The sequence below is a fragment of the Astyanax mexicanus genome, chromosome 12 (genome assembly GCF_023375975.1).
Source record: "Astyanax mexicanus isolate ESR-SI-001 chromosome 12, AstMex3_surface, whole genome shotgun sequence".
NCBI lineage: Eukaryota > Metazoa > Chordata > Actinopteri > Characiformes > Acestrorhamphidae > Astyanax > Astyanax mexicanus.
This window is the reverse complement of record NC_064419.1, coordinates 46,182,080-46,202,170: the sequence shown is the minus strand read 5'-3', so window position 1 is coordinate 46,202,170 and position 20,091 is coordinate 46,182,080. Positions and strand designations below refer to the sequence as shown.

The 20,091-nt window shown below is 37.6% G+C and overlaps 1 protein-coding gene across 1 annotated transcript in view; it reads left to right on the top strand.

Moving 5' to 3' along the window:
• agbl4 (AGBL carboxypeptidase 4) overlaps positions 1 to 20,091 on the top strand; it is a 678,742-nt gene that overhangs the window by 39,769 nt on the left and 618,882 nt on the right. The window contains exon 3 of the mRNA XM_049486062.1: positions 14,301 to 14,425. Within this exon, the coding sequence (XP_049342019.1) occupies positions 14,301 to 14,425 (125 nt within the window). The remainder of the gene's footprint in view (positions 1 to 14,300; positions 14,426 to 20,091) is intronic.

The window sequence follows — 20,091 nt, the reverse complement described above, 5'->3', positions numbered from 1 at the left end:
CACGGTAAACACATTTAACAAGCTGTGATAACATAACTGTTATAGTAAAGTAAGGTGGAGTAAGGTAGATTCAAGGTAGGTTGAAGTAGAGAAAGGTTGAACACGATTCTGTTAGATTAAAATAGAAATAAAATCGAGTTAAACCAAGGTGGAGCAAGGTAGAATAAGGTAGATTAAGGTGAATTGAGGTAGAACCAATGTAGAATGAGGTAGATGTGAGGTAGGCTGGGGTAAGGTATGGGTAAACAAAGTTGTACAAGGTAGAACGAGAGTGAGGTCATTAGACAGTTTGAAGTAGAACAAGTGAGGTAGAGTATAGAGTAAGGTGGATTGAGGTAGAACCAAGGTAGAATGAGGTAGATCCAAAGTAGGTTGACGTAGAGTAAGGTTGAACAAGGTAAAACGAGGTAGAGCAAGGTCATGAGGCAGATCGAAGTAGAACAAGAATGAGCGAGAAGAGTAAGGTTGAACAAGGTAGAGCAAGTCAGGGCAAGGTTGTGAGGCAGATTGAGGTAAAATAAGAGCCTGCCTAAAGTAGTGAGGTAGAATTAGACAGGTTAAGATAGAATGAGGTAGATGTGAGGTAGGCTGAGGTAAAGTATGGTTAAACAAGGTAGAACGAGGCAGAGTGAGGTCATTAGACAGTTTGAAGTAGAACAAGTGAGGTAAAGTAAGATAGAGTAAGGTAGATTGAGTTAGTTGAGTAAGGTAGAATGAGGTCAATCAAGGTGGAGTGAGGTAGAATAGAGTAGAGCAAGGTGGAGTGAGGTAGAATAGAGTAGAGCAAGGTGGATTGAGGTAGAACCAAGGAAGAATGAGGTAGATGTGAGGTAGGCTGAGGTAAAGTATGGTTAAACAAGGTTGAACAAGGTAGAATACAGTAGAGAAAGGTCGATTGAGGTAGAACCAAGATAGAACGAGGTAGATCCAAAGTAGGTTGACGTAGAGTAAGGTAGAACAAGGTAAAACGAGGCAGAGCGAGGTCATAAAGGCAGTTTCAAGTAGAACAATTGAGGTAGAGTAAGGTAGAGTAAGGTGGATTGAGGTAGAACCAAGGTAGGTTGATGTAATGTTGAACTAGGTAAAATGAGTCAGAGTGAGGTTATTAGGGCACATTGAAGTACAAGAGTGAGCGAGGTAGTTTTACTTGGATTGAGGTTGAACCAAAGTAGAATGATATAGGTCTTGATGTTGAGTAAATTTTAACAAGTTAGAGTGAGGCAGACAGTAGAATAAGAACAATCAAGGTAGTGCAGTAGAATGAGGCAGGATGAGGAAGAGTGGGATAGTGGTCCATAGTGAACACACAACACCAAACTGCCTTTTTAACCTGGGAAGAATTATTGTATGAGGTACAGCCAGGTTAAGCGCGGTAGAATAAGGTAGATTGAGTTAGAGAAAGGTACAGAAAGGTAAATGAAGGTAGAATCGAGGTAGTGTGAGGTTATACTGTGTTAGTGTGGCAAAGTAAGGTATCATTCCAAGCTACTTACTTCTTTGCTTGGAAAAAATGAGTGTAGCCAAATGCAGAGTAAGGTAAAATGAGACACAGCCAGATAGAATGAGGTAGAGTAAGGTAAATCGAGTTAGAAAAAGGTACAGAGAGGTAGAATAAGGTAGAAGCGAGGTGACGTTAGATTATACCAAGATAGAGGGAAGCAAAATAAGTTAGCATTCCATATTATATGCACACACCAAACTACTTAATTCTTTGCCTGGAAAAATGTGTGTAGCCAAATGCAGAGTGAGGTAAAACAAGGCACAGCCAGGTAGAATGAGGTAGAGTAAGGTAAATCGAGTTAGAGGAAGGTATAGAGAGGTAGAATAAGGTAGAAGCAAGGTAGCGTGAGGTTATACCTGGGTAGAGTGAAGCAAAATAAGTTAGCATTCCATATTGAATGCACACATCAAACTACTTACTTCTTTGCCTGGAAAAATTTGTCTAGCCAAATGCAGAGTGAGGTACAACGAGGCACAGCCAGGTAGAATGAGGAACAGCAAGGTAGAGTAAGGTAGATTGAGTTGAGTTAGAGGCAGGTACAGAGAGGTAGAGTGAAGTTATACTAAGGTAGAGTGAAGCAGAAGGAGGTAGAGGTCCATAGTGATGGCTCACATCAAACTACTTCTTTTTCCTGGGAAAATGAGAGCAGCCAAACCAAGTACCAAAAACATTAATATCGGGAAAAAAATAACATCCAACAACATTCTCATCACATTTTTCTCCATATCACCCCTATAATATCCACATAAGCATATCTATCCCTATGTACATACACACCCACACACTAAACCACAGCTATAAATGAATAAATAAAACACAGGCATTGATTTTCCTCCTCTTATTATGCATTGAAGTTATCAGTGTTGTCAGTGACCTGTCTAACAAAATGGTTTTTTTTTTTTGTCTTTTCTTCTTCTTTTTTTTTTTCTTTTTTCTCGCCTCTCTATGCACGAAACAGAAGACCGGACTTCTCCTTCCTCTCCTCTCCGTTCCCTCGCTATTCATTTTGCTTAAGCAGTGAGCGATGCAGCGTTGATTACAGCACATCATAGACTGGCTCTGGAGTCAGGCACCATAAAATTAAAACTGAAATCAATGGTGTATCCGTATCTGCTCCTCTCAAGCTGAACATAGATGTTGTGTAGAGCCTCCAGGCCTGTATGCTCCCCCCCCTCACACAGACACACACTTAAAAATAAATAAATAAATAAATAAGTAGCAGCAACTTTTGAGTAAAACTATCTCTGCAGAGTCGCCGCTGAGTCTTTTCAGGACCGTGGACAGCAGCGAGATCCTGCCGCAGCAAAAGTTACTGTCCGTGGTCCTGAAGAAAAGTCAAGCGGCTGTGACCCGCCTCTGCAGAAAGGGGGATGTACAGTGTGCTTTAATGGGTTTTTTGCCGAGCTGAGGGCGAGTGTAAGTGGAAAGATTTACTGTAGTTCCATTAACGGTTCCACTTCTCGATCACGCCGCGAGGGATGCTTTACCTGATTCAGTGTAATCCCTCCGGGAAGCACACATGCCTCCAATTTTAGATTAGTATTGAGCAAAGAATAGGTGTATTTAAAATGCAACTACACCTCTCTCGTTATCCCAGACAGTTTTTCTGTTTAGAGACGGATCTTTAATGTAGATCAAAGACCTGATTTCCATACTGCTGGTCTGAATAGATTGACTCCACATGGGTTAGCCTCTTGAACCCACTTTAAGCCTAACTTGAGATTCTGAAAGATTTCTGCTGCTTTGTCTTTCAGACTTTATAGATTTGCTGGTTCAGGACTAGACTTGTGAGACACATTTTAGGCAGATTTCTCAGAAATGTCACTTCAATGTTCCAAGACCTAAAGTAAAGGAGGTAGAGTAAGGTAAATCGAGTTAGAGGAAGGTAATCTGATAACGAGTACATAATAGGGAGTACAAACTTACAGAATTCGGATATATATTGCTTTTTTGAATGATGCTCCCAAAAGCGTTGCCCATGCAAAGAAATCACTATTTATACACCATTAACAAACTCAAAGTTGACTGATGATCATGAACAAATGGAGAAATAGGGGATTTGTAGCATCTTGTAATATCTCTATTATTATATGCATGCATTTCCATTGAATTAACTTTTGCAATCTGTTCCACTATCCTACCTATTCTTTCCTACTCGTCAGTTGATTATCGTGACTTAATTTCAAGATGGTGGTGCAAAGAAATACTAAAAAAATACTTACTATGTGTAAAAAAATAGTTTTTATTAAACTATCTCTGCACTTTCAAAGCTCTCAGTGCCTCATTTTAAATGTCAAGGCTCTCAAAATTCTACCAATTGCTGCTTTTCCACCAAAATAACTCTGGTTCTTGAACTAGTTCCATTCAGGCTTATAAGAACCGTGGTGCTTTTCAGCAAACCATCCCGCATTTCCACCAGTTTTAGTGGAACTGACGTGGAAAACGTCACATCATACGTCACCAACAGAGGGCGCTGCACAGTGGTGGTGAATACGGTTTGCGCTGAAGAACGTAGTATTCTTCGATTCCTGCTGCAAACTGTCACGTCTTTGCTCGTGTTCCTGTGTGTGTGTTCCCCACGTGACCCGTGCTCCTCTGTGTCTAGTCCCTTCACCTGTGTTTCATTTGTAGCTCCACCCTCTTGCCCCAGGTGTTTCCTGTTTCCTGTCTTTGTCTGTCTGTATTTATAGTCCGTGTGTTTAATGTTTCAGTGTTGTTTTTTTTACTCTCTGTGGAATTTTCTTTGTTCCTATGTTCTGTTTTGTTTTACTGTTTCATTTTGGTTGTTTTTCTTAGTTTATTTGTTCTTTAATCATTTATTAAAATCACTCGCATTTGCGCCCGCCTTTGCTTCCTTGCTCCAGCAGCACCTGACACAAATAAACATAACTGGTTCTGGAATCTACTAACGTTGGTGGAAATGTGGTGAACGGTTCGAAATTAGGTTCACAAACCAGAACATTGCCAGTTCCACGTCAGTGGAAAAGCGCTAAATGAAGTGTGGCGCTACTTTGAGTTTGTTAATGGTGTAAAATAGTGATTTTTTTTTTGCAAGGGCAATGCTGGGAAAAGAACAGAAATGAGCTTTTTGACAAAAGTTTGTACTCAATATCTCTATATCATGTTTCAGTACACACACTTTACACAAATTCATATGCCACCACCATGCTAACCAGTGCTAATCACTGCAGTGCTGAGAATAAATTACCCACCACGTCAAATAATAGTAATAATAGCTGCTCTATTGTGTTTTTTTTTCCTGTGGCTTCTGACTATTAAATAACGGAGAAAGGAGGATAATAATAAAGTATACAGAGAAACAGATACAGAACTACAGTCTGTAGTTATTATTATACAACTACAAATTACTGGTCATATATGATCAGTATGATGGCTATTCAGTCTATGTAGCTTTATAATAGATACAGGATTAAAAATATTAACAGTAATTAAATTAAAAGCCTGATATACACTCTAAAAAAACAGAGGTACGATATATTGTTGACCTGACTCACTCTGTCTGGATTGTATTTGATTATATATGTATGTATATATATATATATATATATATATATATATATATATATATATATATATATATATATATATATATATATATAGTGTATATATATAGTGTATATATATATATATATATATATATATATATATATATATATATATATATATATATATATATAATATGTATGTTCTGGGCTGTATATAGGGATGATGCAAGTTGGTGGGGACTGGGTGAAGGGTATGTGTTAAGTGTATTTATGCATGTATATATGTTTCGGAGGCTATGTACTGACAGTGAAAACAAATTTCCAGTTGTGGACAATAAAGACCATCCATCCATCCATCCATCCATCCATCCATCCATCCAATAATATTGGTCTTTACAGGGTCAGATTTGTCATTCCTAACAGCAATAAATACAGATTTGTACCATTTTTAACCAACCAAAAGGTACATTGAGTATTCTGTTTCACTGTACTAATAAACAATATTTATTTTAATTTTACAATTTTTATTTGAAAGCCAGACAATTTTGCATCATCAATGTCTTGACACATATTCAGTTGATGATAAAGTTTATAATCTTTATAGTTTTTACTGGCACAAAAAAACATGGGTACAAAAAATGACTTTCACTGAAAGGTAAGGTTAAATACTGGCTACATTCAGTGGGGTATGAAAAAGTAATGGAACACAATACTGTACTATTTCCAGTCCCATATATCACTATATCCAGAAGAGCGGTAGAATAGATGAGAATAATACAGAATCACTGTTCTGTTGGGCTGACAGTTTGCTGGTCAGTGAGTTTTGATAGCGTCTTCTGATTCCATAAGCAGTTTAAATGGTTAATGTGGTGGAATGGAAAGTGATGGATTACGAGGCACATCTGCGAGGAACAGCTGTGGCCACCAGTCCACCGTCCTCCAGTCCTGCGTCCACAGCTGGCCATGTTTCCTCTCATTGCTCCTGCAGAGGACTTCATCTCCTCTGATTATAGATCTCTCTCTCTCTCACTCTCTCTCTCTCTCTTTCCCTCTCTCCTCTCTCCTTTAACCTTGTTCTCTTTTTCACCTTTCTCTCTTTATTTCTCTCCTTTCATCTTCCTCTGTATCTTTCTCTGTTGCTTTCTGTTAATGTCTTTCTCTACCTCTTTCATTTCAACTCTTTCCCTTACACCTTTCTCTTTCAGTTCTCTTCCTCTCTTGCCTCCTTTTCGCTCTATTTCTTTCTCTCTTTTCACCTCCTTCTCTTTCTTTCACCTCTCTCACTCTCTCCTTTCATATTTCTCTCTATATATTTCTTTGTTTCTCTAATTATCTTATTCTTTCTTTCTTTCTTTCTTTCTTTCTTTCTTTCTTTCTTTCTCTTCCTTTAACCTTTCTCTCTCTCTCTGCTGTCACCCCTCTTTTTCTCTCTCATTCTCTGTTTCTGTCCCTCTCTCTCCCTCTTTCATTTGACCTCTCTCGTTCACTTTTCTCTTTCATTCGCAGGCTCTCTGCCTCCCTTTCACTTTCTGTCTTTCCCTTTAAAGTCCTCTGTTTTTCCTTGCTCTCAATGCCTCTCTCTTTCTCTTTTCACCTCTCTTCTTTCTCTTTCTATTTCTCACTCTCTTTCTCTTTTCATATCTTTCACCATTTTCTTTTATTTCTCACTCCCTCTCTTTCATTTCTTTTTATTTCAACTTTCTTTTTCATTTCTCTTGCCTCCCTTTTGCTCTCTTTCTCTTTCTCTTTCACATTTCTTTTTCATTTTTCTCTTTCTTTTTCTCTTTCTTTTTCCCCCTCTTCTCTCTCCTTAAACCTTGTTTTTTCACCTTTCTCTCTTTCTTTATCTCCTTTCATCTTCCTCTCTCTATATCTTTCTCTGTTTCTTTCTGTTAATCTGTCTCTCTCTACCCCTCTCATTTCACCTCTTTCCATTACACCTTTCTCTTTCAGTTTTTTTTGCTCTCTTGCCCCCTTCGCTTTTTTTCTCGATCTTTCTCTATCTCTCTCTTTCTCTTTTGTTTCACCTCCTTCTCTATCTTTTACCTCTCTCACTCTCTCCTTTCATATTTCTCTCTATATATATATCTCTCTGTTTCTCTAATTATCTTATTCTTTCTTTCTTTCTGTACGTTTTCTCTTCCTTTAACCATTCTCTCTCTCTCTGCTTTCACCTCTCTTTTTCTCTCTTATTCTCTGGTTGTCTGACCCACACTCTCCCTCTTTCATCTTACCTCTCTCGTTCACCTTTCTCTTTCAGTTCTCTTGCTCTCTTGCCTCACTTTCGCTCTCTTTCTTTCTCTCTTTTTCTATCTCTCTCATTCTCTCTCTCTTTTCACCTCCTCTTTCTTTCACCTCTCACTCTCTCCTTTCATATTTCTCTCTATATATTTCTCTGTTTCTCTAATTATCTTATTCTTTCTTTCTTTCTTTCTTTCTGTTTGTTTCTCTTCCTTTAACCTTTCTCTCTCTCTCTACTTTCACCTCTCTTTTTCTCTCTCATTCTCTGTTTGTCTGTCCCACTCTCTCCCTCTTTCATTTGACCTCTCTCGTTCACCTTTCTCTTTCATTCGCAGGCTCTCTGCCTCCCTTTCACTTTCTGTCTTTCCCTTTAACTTGTCCTCTGTTTTTCCTTGCTCTTAATGCCTCTTTCTTTCTCTTTTCACCTCTCTTCTCTCTTTTTCTCTGTTCCTATGTCTCTCTCTCCCTCTCTCATTATCTTTCTCTTTTAATTTCTCTCTCTCTCTCTCTCTCTCTCTCTCTCCTTTCACCTCTCTTCTTTCTCTTTCTCTCTTCATCTCTCCCTCTCTTATTTTTTTCTTTCACCTTTCTTTCATTTCTCTTGATCTCTTTCTTGCCACTCACTATCCCTTCCATTTTTCCTCTCTGTTTTTACTTTCTCTTATATGCCTGTCTTTCTTTCTCTCTTTCTCTCCTTTCATCTCTTTCTCTTTCACCTTTTGTCATTTCTTTCTCTCTTTCTCTCCCTCTCTCCTACTTTTATCTATCTATGTATATCTCTGATTATCTCTCATTGTCTGTCAGTTTTTTCTCCTTTTTTCTCCTTTCATCTCTCTTCATTTCTTTCTACTCCTCTTTCTTTCTCTTTAATAGTAATAATAATTAAAATGATCAAATAATTTACTTAAAAAAAGGTAAAAAAACAGCACAATACATAAACACATATAACATATTCTCTCACTCTGTTTATTTACCCTTTCTCTCTGACTTCTTTCACATCTCTCTTTTCTCCCTCATTCTTTTTCTATGTCTCTCTCCCTCACTCTTTTCATCACTTTTTCTTTCATCTTTCTTTTTCATTTATCTCTTTCTTTCTCTCCCTCTCTCCCTTTTCATCTGCCTATCTTTATTTCCGTCTCTCTCTCTCTCGCTCTCTCTTACTCCTTTCTCTTCTCTTTATCTCTTTCTTCTCCTCTTTCTTTCTCTTTAATAGTAATAATAATTCAAATAATCAAATAATTTACTTAAAAAAAGGTAGAAAACTACACAATACATAAATGATACATAAACACAATTCATATTCTCTCACTCTGTTTATTCCCCTTTCTCTCTGACTTCTTTCACATCTCTCTTTCTCTCTCATTCTCTGTTTCTATTTTTTTCCCTTTCTTTCTCTCCCTCACTCTCTCCCCTTCTCTCTGTCTATCTTTTTTTCTGTTCATTTCTCTGTATGTCTCCCTCTCTCTCTATCTCTCTCTCTCTCTCTCTTGCTTCTTTCTCCTCTCTATATCTCTTTCTACTTCTCTTTCTTTCTCTTTAATAGTGATAATAATTCAAATAATCAAATAATTTACTTTAAACAAGGTAAAAACAGCACAATACATAAACACATATATCATATTCTCTCACTCTGTTTATTTCCCCTTTCTCTCATATCTCTGGCCCTCTCCATCACTCTCTGTTCTGTATCTCCTTTTCTCTCTTTCTCCTCGTCTCCAGCAGTGGCTGGCTGTAGTGTTGGTTTGTTGGTGCGCACGGCTCTGGATTGTATAAAAATTACATGTAAGGGTAGTAAAACAGATGTTCCGTTTGCTGTGAAGTGTGTTTCTCTCGCATGTGCTCGGCCGCGGGGAGGTGTTCTCAGCGCTCAGAGTTCCAGTCTGTCATTCATATTTAGATATGAAGAGGAATGTGGAATACATCTCGCTCTTGCAGAACCTGCCCTCCAGCTTTCAGACTCTGCAGCCGATTTCATTAATCTAGACACTGTTTTTAAAGCAGTACACACACACCGCACACACTCAATTCACTTACCATGCTGCTCTGAACGTATTGATCTCGGCATATTATGTCCGAGACTTAATTCAGTTTGGTTCGGCCATGTGTCATGTTTCAGTTCCACAGGAGTGTATCCATTTCATTTGGATATGTTTAAAAGGTCACTCATTGACCTTTGTCATAGCCGTCTGATAATTTATAGACTTGTGTTCCTGCCGTTCCATTCAGAGTCAGATCTGTTCCTGTCCTCCGAGCTTTAGCATCGGCTTCAGCTGTAATACAGACTCTGATCAGACAAACTGCCAATATTCATTTCATCTGATGAGCAAATCTTATCCTCTGACCTTTATAATGGAACAGTAGAGCTCAATGATAGAAATGCATAGATTAGCCTCCGCAGAGTCATTACTTTCGGCTGATACTGAGTCTGTGACTTTTTTCAGGGTGTTTTCATACCTGGAAGTCCAGAAAAAGGTCACAACCAATCATGTTCATGTTTTTTTTTGTTTTATTGCATCTGCCTCGTCCCATACTTGACATTGATTGCTTTGTGTGTTTCCAAATTCCTTTTTTCTCATTTACTTTTGTTAGATGTCTTCTTCCCCCATTTAGACAGTTTACTATAACTTTTTTATGTTGTACATTACCAGTCAAAAGTTTGGACACACCTTATATATTAATTTTCATTGCTTTAAAATGTTCTGCATTGTAGATTAATACATACTACAGTCGTGCAAACTATGAGGAAAAACATATTGATTTATTAAGTAAACAAACCAGAATATGTTTTATATTTTAGATTCTTCACAGTAGCACCTCTTGCTTAGATGACAGCTCTTTTCAAGAGCTTTTAAACTATCCTTCAGTCACAAAGACCATCAAAAACATTATGATGAAACTGGCTCTCATCAGGACCAACCCCAGGGATATTTTAAGTTTTTTGCTTACTTACTTACTTACTTACAATTACACTTATATAGTGCCCTTCTGCCACTCAAGACACTCAGGACACTTACAATTACATTCCACACACACTCAACACACATTGGTGAGAAGCAGCAGCCAATCGACCACAGCATACTCTCAACCGGAAACAACCGACCCAGCACAGAGTGTCAGTCCATATCTGGGCACACAGTCACACACATTCATGCAACAATTTTCTAGGCAATTTAGAATATCCAGTTTACCCGAGCTCTGTTTTTGGTCCTCAGAGGAAACCCACACAGACAGAGGGAGATCATGGAAACTCCACCAAGATAAGGACTTGAACCCAAGACCCCAGTGCTGGGAGGCGAACGTGCTAACATGATTCATTATGTGGTCCTTCATAATGTTAGTTATAGGAACAATAGCAAAATATCCTTGTTTTTTTATTGAAATTGATTTGGATTTATTGCCAAAATATAGCTAAATAAATTTGTACAGTTGTAGAAAATGTAGATTTATACATCCTTTCATCTAAAGCTTAATGTAGAATAATGTAGCAGGAGTACTCCTAGCGATGGTGTGCGCACCTTTTTAAAAAGAAGTGAAATACACCCATGACAAATACATTTTTGTAGCCACAAAACAAACCATTCAAAAGGTTCTACACAGTTTTGTCTAATAATATATCTTTCCAATTATTTCATTGCAATATTAGTTAGATAAATCAATAATAATTTTTGTTATTTTAAATTTTGTTTTCAATTTGTTTAATGTTTAGACTTACACTAATTGGTGCGAAAGACCTAAACACTCTCGTTTTTTTTTTTTTTTTACCCTGCAAATAATCTGAAACATGATCCAGTTTGATCTGGACCACAACACGTCCTTGCCAACTTTCTTCCCAGTGTTGGTGGGTCAGCGCCTTTGTGGGTGTTTTGGGGATTTGTGGATCATATGTGTGAGTTATGGTAGGAATGGTCAATGTGTGTGTGTGTGTGTGTGTGTGTGTGTGTGTGCATGCCCAGTGGCTAAGCGGCTGTTGGCTGACAGAAGGGCAGAGCTGTGATCGTCTCGTTCCTGACTGTGTGGTGGCTGCCCCATCTGTCGGTAATTAGCTCTGAGCTACCTGCCACCACTTGGTGTCTTCAGCACTTTGTCCCCAGAACCCGGACACAACTTTTCCTTACTCTGTGTCCTGTCCACAGCACTGACTGTCTCTCTGTTACTTTGTGATGATGCACATTTTCAGATTTAATACAATTTTATATTCTAAAGGGCATTCTAAATAGAATGTCCTATCAGGATAGTACACTTTCCATACTGTTAAGAAATCCCATCTTTCAACATAGAGCCAACTATCTTGAAGGTTATAGCGCAAAATAGGAGGACGGTCAATATAGTGCTAGGTGGGGAAATGATTGTGGTTGGTGGTCAGTCTACTGTGGAGCTTCAAAAGTGGCAACTGTAATCAAGGAAACTGGGCAACTTGTTGGCTCATGGCAGAACTGAGCTTTTAGCAAGAGCAAATGGACTTCAACATGCCAGCAGGCAGTAAATCAAGGAATGCTAAATGTTTGTACACCTTCGGTAATACAATGTACCATCAGGATAGTGCACATATCATTGCCATGAGCACATTGGCCAGTGTTTGCCCTTAACCTCACTCATAAGATAATGCCTCACAACTTTTACAGGTGCATTCTTTGAGGTAACATTTTCATGCTTTTATTTCAAGACTTTCAGCATGTCATTCTATAATGAAGTTTTATAAATATATATCACTTTATACAGCTCCAGAAAAAATAAGAGACCATTTCAGTTTCTAAATCAGTTTCTCTGATTTTGCTATTTATAGGTATATGTTTGAGTAAATTATTAAAATAAGCATTGTTGTTTTATTCTATAAACTAAGGACAACATTTCTCTCAAATGCCAAATAAAAATATTGTCATTTAAAGCATTAATCTGCAGAAAATGAGAAATGGCTGAAATAACAAAAAAGTTGCAGAGCTTTCAGACCTTAAATAATGCGAAGAAAACAATAAATCAATATTTGGTGGAATAACCCTGATGATTTTTAATCACAGTTTTTTTCATGCATCTTGGCATCACGTTCTCCTCCTCCACCAGTCTTACACACTGCTTTTGGATAACTTTATGCTATTCACTCCTGATGCAAAAATTCACGCAGTTCAGTTTGGTTTGATGGCTTGTGATCATCTATCTACCTCTTGATTATATACCAGAGGTTTTTAATTTGGTAAAATCAAAGAAACTCATCACTTTAAGTGGTCTCTTATTTTTCCATAGCTGTATTTGTGTTTCCATTTGCTATATTAGATAAGGACACGCAATTGCAGCTATACTGAAATAACCATATTTATTAGGACATAAACACTCTGAAAGAAGTGTGTCTGAGTTCGTCTGATGGAAACCTGCAGGATATACATGAAGCTTTTAGCAGTTTGGCATTTGATCTTATATGTGTGACCTGTTGTAAAAGGAGAGAAGGTGCTGCATTTTAAAGCATCTGAACGTTTATTTCTTGACGTTTGACATTTATGTTCGAGCCTGCGCTGCAGAATACTCACTTTACTGGTGAAATACCTTGTTTTGTGATTTGCTGTTGTTTTTGTTTGTTTGTTTGTTTGTTTGTTTATAGCTGCCGTGTTGAGGCTGAAGCTATTTTGTGATCTGCTACCAAAGCTGTCTCAGTTGTCACCTTAGCGGACGCCAAAATTCTCTGCTGCCTTCATCCATCCCATCCAGCTTGTGTGTGTGTGTGTGTGTGTGTGTGTGTGTGTGTGGGGGGAGCCTGCAGAGAGAGAGAAAGTGTGAGTGTTATGGAGAGATGGGATAATACCAGTATGTAAATTAATCTCAGAGCGCAGCTTGGGAATTCCTATACCTGTATATGTAGTGAGGTGCTATCTGCTCCTCCATAGAAACTGATAGCAGTTCACGCTATGCTAACATCAGTTAGCACTAGTCTGGGTGACTTTACTTATTGTATCTTAAATACAATAAATAGCTCTGTGCTTATCTACATGTTCAGAAAGAAAAAAAAACAGCCAGCTTGGTACTTGTCTTGTAGTCCTTCTGGGCTCTAAGCTGTCTTCATCCATCTAATGCAATGCCAATATTTACTGCTGTTTTACTTCATTTATGCTCATGGAGCTTTTAAGAGGATGCCGAGTAAGGCCTTCTAGGACCTGGTTTCCAAATTTGTGGACATCACATTTTTTACTGTCAGCTAGTGGTGGCAGAAGAGTTTAATGTTTTGCACATCATCATTACTAATTGCGACTTCATTTTGTTCTATCGAAATATGAAACTAAAGTCCTCATATGTGGACATCCTGTTTCTCAGAACCTGCATAATGTAAAAAGGTAATTTGTTGTTTTTTACTCATTTTACACTGGTGCCCAAATAGCAAAGAGAAATAATAAATGTATGTTATGCAAGAGTTCGGGTTTTAGGAGTTTAAGGTTAATTTTGCGATAAGAATATTCTTGGCAGTATGACAACTTTTTTTTTATTAATTTCAAAAATATTCTACTGCAACAAAATAAATATTAACATTTTACTTCCTATACATGTAAGGGTTACATAAATTTGGTAGTAAACAGTAATTTACCAAGACTGACTTTGTATAAAATAATAATGGTCTAACAAGGAACAAATAACACAAATAAATTTACAAAACATCTAGAATATTTAGTACACGAGAACTGCAAAAATAATAAAATAAAATAAATTAAAATAAATACAATAAATGGCAAAAAAGACTTCTTTCAAGTATATCGCAAAATCACGATATGGAGATTTTTTTTTATGTAAGAAATTCTGGCAATATTATTGCGTACTATGCAATGCAATAGATGTAGCACATCATTTTTGCATATTTGCTATTATGTACCATACCTGGCAATCCAGGGTGAGGAAATGGGACTAGGGAATGGGCAGTGGGTAGAATTAGGGGAATAAATACAAACAGATAACAGATTTCTATTCTGTAACAGACAATTAAAAAAAAACATCACTCTTTTTCTTTTTCTCTTTCTCTCTCGCTCTCTCTGTCTCTGTCTCTCTCTCTCTCTCTCTCTCTTTCTCTCTCTCTCTAGGTAATCTGGGGCGTGTTGACTACATTAGTGAGTTCGAGTTTGATCTCTTCATCCGACCTGACACCTGCAATCCTCGCTTCAGAGTGTGGTTTAACTTTACTGTCGAGCATGTTCGGGAGACACAGGTATGCCCTGACACACACTCACACACACTCACACACACACACACTCACACACACATATATATACTTTGTCATTTTTATGTAATGTAACTCTGATCCTAAAAGCCGCACCTTAACTGAAGATTATTAATCCTGACCTTGAGATGCAACGTCTGCATTGAACAGTTTATCCACAGACCCTAAAAAAGCCTTGTTTTATCCTAAAATTTGTTGTAAAAAAGAAGATCCACCATTACTGAAACCTAATGAATTAATTACTGACCTATCAGCAGACTCATGTTTTTTTGTGAATATATTTTGGTTTTTTTCCTTTTTTTCCCAAGAACATACAACATACAGAGACAAATAAAGGTATAGAAAAATGTAAATAACTCAACACGTTCCACATACACCCCTCCGACGGGGTAAAATAAAATCTACATAATATATAATATATGCGTACATATACATACATATATACATACACTTACATATCTATTTACACCAATAATTTTTACATACATACCTAGTACACTCTCACACCAATATACATAAATACAGATGCACTTCTACATAATGCTGTGCTACAAATACCCAATAAACAGTCTATTTCAGGAATGATTTATGGTTTTAAGTGGTGCTTCTTTTTGCACTGGACCCTATTTTCAGTGGATGAGAAGGTAAGTTTGGTTCAGAATTTGTGCACAATTTAGTGTTGAAATATTGTTTTCTCAGAAAATATAGCAATCACAAGCTTCACATAAAGTTTTGTTTGCTTTTTGCCATTTTGTTGTTTTAAAAGGTGTCTTAATTTGGTTCCTGAGCGGTATTTACAGTCTTAAAAAGTCTTTACTCTCTATGGGACCCTATTGCCCTCAGCCAACAAACCAAATTGTTCGCTTTCCGTACTGTACCTTATTTATTTATTTGCTTACTTACTTATTTATCTTCAATATAATGTTATAAGGCATATCTACATCCAATACAATGAGACATACAAGTGGTTCATGAATAAAAATATGTAAATGTTGAAGGATATGTATAAAGAAGTGTATTTGGATGTTTAAATTCTTGGTATATTCTTTAATTTATTTTTTTACTTGTTGCCGTGTGCAGTTAGACCACTTTTGTTTAACGAATCATGATAAAGCAGTGGTTCTCTCTGATCTCTGGTCCTGGAGAGACTTTCTTCTACATTACATGTTTTAGATGCTCATGTTTTCCTTTCTCTAAAACACCAGATTCAAAATATGAGCTTGTTATCAGAAGTAAGAATTTAATTTTAAGTTTGCTATATCCGCATTGATGATTCCCAAGCTTCCAAATATGAAAAAATGGCGCTGCCATTATGATCAGGAGATCGCTGGTTCGAATCCCGGTCATGCAGCTTGCCATCAGCTGCTGCCGGAGCCCAGAAAGAGCACAATTAGCCTTGCTCCCTCTGGGTGGGCACAGTAGATGGCACTCTTTCCCCTCATCATTTCGGGGGTGATGTGGATCAGCACAAGACTGCATCTGTAGGCTGATGTATCAGAACCGAGTCGCTGCGCTTTCCTCCGAGCGTTAGCGCTGTGATGCTACTCGATAATGCTGCATCAGCAGCAGTTCAAAAAGAGGCGGAGTCTGACTTCACATGTGTCGGAGGAGGTATGTGCTAGTCATCGCCCTGCTGGTGTTAAATTGGCCTTGTTAAATTGGGAGAAAATTTGAAATAAAATTATAAAAGAAACAAAAAAAAACATAACTCATGCAATAAAAGGATACATTTAATTTCACTAATTAAAACCAATACAAGAAAACAACATAATGCATTATTCCAAACAATTAATAACAATTAATAAACCCCCTTTGTTGGCACTTTCCTTCTAACTCAATCTGACATGTTTCAATAAGTTCCACAACTTTTGCTGCCACTGTCAGAAAGTTTTGAATGTCAGAATGCCAGATTGAACGACACAACAGATGATGCCCGCTCGTTACTTCTGCTTAATATTATCATATTGATGATATGACAAAAGATTAGAAAACCTCTGCGCCGGGATGATGACCCGCTCTCCGTCCTCAGGGTCCCAAAGGCAGGGAGTTCGCTGCCTAATAAAATTCATTACGGGCCCAAATGCTGACATGAATTCTCAAAAGATACTCCGCCCGATGTTTTAAGCATCATCCGCTATCTCAGGGCATCTGGAGCTTCAGCTCCAATCGATATCTCAAATGAATCATAAATCATGGGCATCGACGTGCATGTAATAAATCACGTTTCATACGATTTTTGAGTTGCGCTGGTGAAGTGCCGCGTCGAGACTTTCATCGGTTTAAGCAGAAGACGTCGTGATACATGAATTAGATACAGATACACAGTGAGTCAATAAAGCTTAATGATATTTATGTGCATTTACTCTGCGCTCAGAGTCATGAGATGGCAGCATGGAAGTGGGATGCGCTGCATTGCATTAATCTACAGCTCTGGAAGAAAACAAGAGTCCACTCAATGATGTTTTTCCATTGATTTTACCAAATTGAAAACCTCTGGAATAAAATCAAGAGGAAGATGGATGATCACAAACCATCAAACCACCAAACTGAACTTCTTGAATTTTTGCACCAGGAGTAAAGCAGCATAAAGTTATCAAAAAGCAGTGTGTAAGACTGGTGGAGGAGAACATGATGCCAAGATGCATGAAAACTGTGATTAAAAAACAGGGTTATTTTACCAAATGTTGATTTCTGAACTCTGAACTTTAGGTTCAGGTCTGAAAGCTCTGCATATTTTTTTTGTTATTTCAGCCATTTCTCATTGTCTGCAAATAAATGCTCTAAATAACATGAAATTTTGTCTGTAGTTTATAGAATAAAACGACACTGTTCATTTTACTCAAACATAAACCTATAAATAGTCAAATCAGAGAAACTGATTCAGAAACTGAAGTGGTCTCTTATTTTTTTTTTCCAGAGCTTTATATTTTGATTGATTGATTGATTGATTGATTTGATTGATTGTGTAGCACAATAGCACATGGCACAACAGCATCAGTAGCATCACCCCTTTTTTTGCACTCTTTAGGATCTTGCTCAGCAGGATCAGCTTGTCAATCTCGTGGCTTGTTGCTGAGCTGCGGGACCGTCTTGCTCTATTTTCTCTCTTTCCCTTGTTTCCTTGCCTCTGCGCGCTGCGTCGACTGGCGTTATCCACTGCTGAGCTCGGGGAGCTGCGATTGGTGGGGAGCGGCGGTCACATGCCACGGTGATATGTGGGGATGGAGGGCGTGGCTGACGGACGGTCGCTCGGCCCTGGCAACGGCTGGGGGGCTGGACTAGAGTTGGATGGGTTGGGTTGGGTTGAGATGGGTTGGACTGGGCTGTGTGGACGTGGGTGGGTGTGGGGGTATGTTTGCTTTTATTATCACCAATTGGGGGCTCATCAGGTTTGACGTTGCTGATTAATGGTGAAAAAATAAGACTTGGATCGAGAAGGGATTTGGGTGGTCCGGAGTGGTGGTGCACGCTTTCTACTCAGCCCAAGTGTATATGGTGAGAGAGAGAGAAAGAGAGAGAGATAAAGAGAGAAAGAAAGAGAGAGGAAGGCAGTAGATGAAAATGCGGGATGCTGTAGCTGTCTCCTGTAGCCTGGCTCTATATCGGCCCATCTCCCTGCAGTGCTGTAGTCAGCGCTAATCAAATTTTATGGGCGAGAGATGAATGGGAGCCCTTCGCCGGGAGCCTGATCGATTTTAGGGCCAGATACGCTTCTGCATCCTGCGCCAACAGGATATTTGCTGCTGTGGCAAAACAGAGAAAGAACAGCCAGTGGAGAAAAAGCACACACACACACATATACACACACATATACACATACACACACAGACTTTCTCCCAGACACAAATACACACACACAGCACATACACTACAGGTGGCCAAAGAGAAACATTTACATTATTAGCTTTCGGAGCAGATTTGTTGATGCCCCCGCCTCAGTCTCCGCCCCCCTGCTGCCTCCACCTTACCCCCAGTCCCTAATCTCTCTCCCATCATTCCAATTTCCGCTTAAAATGAGGGCCAGTGTGAATTTAATCTACTTCACTACGTGATGCAGGTGCAGGGTTAGCGCAGTCTGTTGTTCGGTCAATGCTGTGCACATACACCATTCAAGAAGTGCTGCAAAGATGAGTCGATATAATCGACAATGTAGATTATTTAACCCGTTCTGTTATGTTAGGACAATTTGACTCGTTTTAAAGTTTAAAAGTCTAGAAAAAATAGCTAAAAGTATTTTTTTCAGTATAAAAAAAAAAACTACTTATGCTTGCCTTAATTAGTGTAATCAACATATAATATGAAAATGGTTCTTCTCACATATTTGCAACCACTCCCTGCAAAAAATAAAACTAAAAATGTTTTAAACAATTTTATGTTTCAATGTTATGTAAAACTATTGTTTTTAATATGTTGGTCTTTCAAAAGTGATAAAGTAGTGAAACATTAAAAAAAGTTGGAAAATGATAAAAAAAAAAGTGAATTAAATTATGTTTATTACCTCTAACAGGTAATGCTTCAATTAGGATAATTCACTTTTTTTTTTAATCATTTTCCAACTTTTTTTAATGTTTCACTACTTTATCACTTTTGAAAGACCAACATATTTATTTTTTTACTAACTCCATTACTAATTATTCTATATACATTTATTTATATATATATATATATATATATATATATATATATATATATATATATATATATATATATATATATATATATATATAAATGTAAATAGAATAATTAGTAATGGAGTTAGTAAAAAAATAAATATTTACACTGCTTGTAAGGATTTTTTGGGTTTCAGACATCTTTTATAATAGGAGCGTTAAATTTTGTAGTCGACTACAAACTTCATTGTCCATTAATCGTTAATTTGTAGTAGCACTACACTAAATTAACAGCACTAAACTAAATAAGTAAGTACTAAAATGCTGTATCTGTATCTACTGGAGTTATATTTTACTACCCTACTGTACTTAAGTACTAAAATGCTGTATCTGTATCTACTAGAGTATTATTATTACTTTACTACTGCATTTAAGTACTAAAATACTGTATCTGTAATCTACTGAAGTATTATTGTTACTTCACTACTTTAGTTAAGAGATTATTTAAATAGCAGCTTTAAAAGAAGCTATCTCTACAAATTTGTATTATTATTATTTTTTTTTATTTGACAGAGTGGTCTGGTAGGTTTGTTGGATGTAATTGCTCTCTACATTTGACAATATTTCATTAAAGAGCAAAAAAACTAAGATATTCTTAACTACACAGCAAACACACAGCAATTTATTACAATTTATTACAACCTGCTGTAAAAGTACTCTTTCATATTATTCCACACTGTGCAATTACACCTTCTCACCAGAGGGGTCTCCAAAGCGCACACACTCTCCCTTTTAAAAATCTGCTGCTACACGTGTTTTTTTTTGTTATGCATATGTCAAAACATTACAATAGATAAAGTATATTGTAAAAACGTTTTTAAGGGGCTCTGAGTGGTCCAACGGGCCAAAGCGCTGCCACTAGAATAAGGAGATCGCCGGTTTGAATCCTATTCATGTAGCTTGCCATCAGCTGCCGGAGCCCTGAGAGAGCACAATTAGCCTTGCTCTCTCTGGGTGGGTACAGTAGATGGCGCTCTTTCTTCT